General features: G+C 43.1%; 1 protein-coding gene across 1 annotated transcript in view; it reads left to right on the top strand.

Moving 5' to 3' along the window:
- LOC109470143 (cap-specific mRNA (nucleoside-2'-O-)-methyltransferase 1-like) overlaps positions 1–2,731 on the top strand; it is a 26,161-nt gene continuing 23,430 nt past the window's right edge. Inside the window, 1 exon segment of the mRNA XM_019768926.1 lies at positions 1–199. Within this exon segment, the coding sequence (XP_019624485.1) occupies positions 127–199 (73 nt within the window). The 5' untranslated portion in view covers positions 1–126.

Genomic DNA, 2,731 nt, shown 5'->3' with positions numbered 1-2,731 from the left:
CGACAAATGGCCGCCCCCAGTGCGAAACTGGGACCTGAAAGTGAAACTGTGCGAAATCAAGACTTCTAATTTGTCCCCGTTTTATTCCATCGCAAAAAAGGACTATCCACAGATTCAGAAGACATCATGAAGAGGAGTGGCGAAAACCGTGACAGTTTTGTGACGGATTCTAAGCGCTTCAGGGCAGAAAACCTCAGCGGTAGGTAACGCCCCCCTCCCTCATTTGTATGAAATTAGTGTCGCAGAAGCAATGATATGAAAATTTTGCAGCTGATAACTCCGTAACATTTTGTCATTAGAGGTATATTGGGCATTGTATATTAGAGGTTAACTCTTCCAAAAAGCCATGACACTTGTATATCGTTGTTTTAGCATACGATTTCTTGCACATATGTATGTTCAAGGACGTTGTTGGTGTTCCAGTTACATAACTTCCGACCACAAATGAAGCCAATATAGAAAAATCGTTTGTCTATGAGGTCCTTGACTGTCATGGATATTGAAGCTGTACAGATACGCTTTAAGCAAATACATATCTTTATCCTTAGAAATTATTGGCATGAATCATTCTACTTTAAACCTAGCCGTGGCGACTCTTGATTCGGGCTTACATTGCATTACCCTCAGCAAGAGTCGTGGAAAGATCCATTGGCAGAACTGCACATTTCCCGTTGGCTGCTCGATGCTCCGTTTTTGACCCGGATTTTTGCTGTCCCGAGCTTCCCTACAATATAACTCCACAATTGGCCGGGTTGCCGATGTTCAGATCGGCCCAAATATTCCACAGCGCGACCAAAAACTACCTAACCTCACTTATTTACGCTCCGCGCGGCCATCTTGAATATAGTCGGGAATGTCCGGTGCAGTCGTCGGGAACGCTCGGAAGCGTCGCGATTACCGAAGCGCGACCGAAAACTCTTCGATCATAACCGGAAAGCCTGCCGAGCGTTCCCGACGACTGCACCGCAACACCGGACATTCCCGACTATATTCAAGATGGCCGCGCGGAGCGTAAATAAGTGAGGTTAGGTAGTTTTTGGTCGCGCTGTGGAATATTTGGGCCGATCTGAACATCGGCAACCCGGCCAATTGTGGAGTTATATTGTAGGGAAGCTCGGGACAGCAAAAAACCGGGTCAAAAACGGGGCATCGAGCAGCCAACGGGAAATGTGCAGTTCTGCCAATGGATCTTTCCACGACTCTTGCTGAGGGTAATGCAATGTAAGCCCGAATCAAGAGTCGCCACGGCTACTTTAAACCTAAATCATGACTGCATGAGTCATTCTAGATGCGAGTGTTGTGCAAGACCCACATTACGTAGAGATAGAGGGCAATACTAGTAACACCAGTGTGTATTTTGCATGTAAGCACTTTTTCTAAATTCTTCGTTTCACGTAATGGGAGCATGATTTTATAAAACTGAAATTTTTGATAATATTTGCAATGTATTTTCATTGTCTGTATGAACTGAGTTTTTTTTCATTTCGTGAACCTGTAGTCTGATAGTCAGATCGTTTTATAAATGGCTTTGGTAAAAAGAAGGTTTGCAGAGATCCCATGGTGCTATATTGAATAATCCACTTGTCGAATTGTTCCTGAAGGTACAGGCCCAGACCTGCACCTGTGCCTGTACACTAACATCAGTGCATGCACCAATGCTTATTAATGTGTTTGGTTGTCTCTTTGTCCTTGAGACTTTTCTCTCCTCAAACATGGGACCCCTTGGCCTGACATTCCATCTGAAGGACTGTAACTCCTACCAGTTAGCCTGGAGTCCAGCCTTGTTAGCTTTGGCCTGCTCCCCAAGATCTACCAGTACCCTGCCAACAGTTGGTGGAGTGGCGGATCTTGGCTGTACTACTGGGCTCCAGGCTACCTTCCAGTAGCATACAAATCAGAAATATAGAAAGCTATGCCAGGATTCAGACCCTTGACGAGAAGCAAGGCAACTGACCACTATACCATGGCATGCTATGCTTGGCTGCTTTATACCCCCCCCCCTTACCTTGTTCAACCTGATGATATGGATGATGGGTATGTAACTGTTGTACCTTTGATCATATTATGATAAAGTGTGTCACAAACAAAAGACAATCTTTATTAAAACTTCAGTGGCAATTTGTATTTATGGAAAAAATCATGTAGAAGTTTAATAGTACAGTCAATGTTCCAAATAACTTGATGTAGATACTAGGAGTAATGTACTTCTTAATTCAAACAACATAGAAAAATGTACCATACCAGTCGGTCAAATTTCCAGCCCTGAGCTTTTGGACAGGCTTGGTTACTGTAAGTCTCTTTAGATTCGCGGGGCCTAAAGTTCGCGGTTTCGGGAAAATGGACAATCCGCGGTATTTTTAGATTCGCGATTTCTCCTTTCCTACTTTTCAAAGAAAAATTTGTAAAGTGTATATTTAAAATAATAAAAGTTCGTGTTCCGGCATTTATATCCTAAAACGAGGCGCAAAAATTTGTTTCGTGCACCTGACGATCTGACGCACGTGTAAACAATTTTCTTTGTTCGGAAATAAGCGCTAAAACGCTATTTTCCACGACTACACATCGACTCTAGTGAAGTAATGCATAATCGAAAGAATCTTTCGGGAAAATATATATTACTAAAAATATTTATGCCGTCTTCGGCGAGATTTTGAACCCGGAAGTATGCAAAAGGTCGCCTTCGGTTTTGTAGCGGCCCACGGTAGCGTTTCTATCCAGCAAAAAAAAAAAA

Source organism: Branchiostoma belcheri, unplaced genomic scaffold, assembly GCF_001625305.1.
Source record: "Branchiostoma belcheri isolate BF01 breed outbred unplaced genomic scaffold, Haploidv18h27 scaffold22, whole genome shotgun sequence".
Classification (NCBI taxonomy): Eukaryota; Metazoa; Chordata; class Leptocardii; order Amphioxiformes; family Branchiostomatidae; genus Branchiostoma; species Branchiostoma belcheri.
This window is presented reverse-complemented; position numbering and strand designations above follow the sequence as displayed.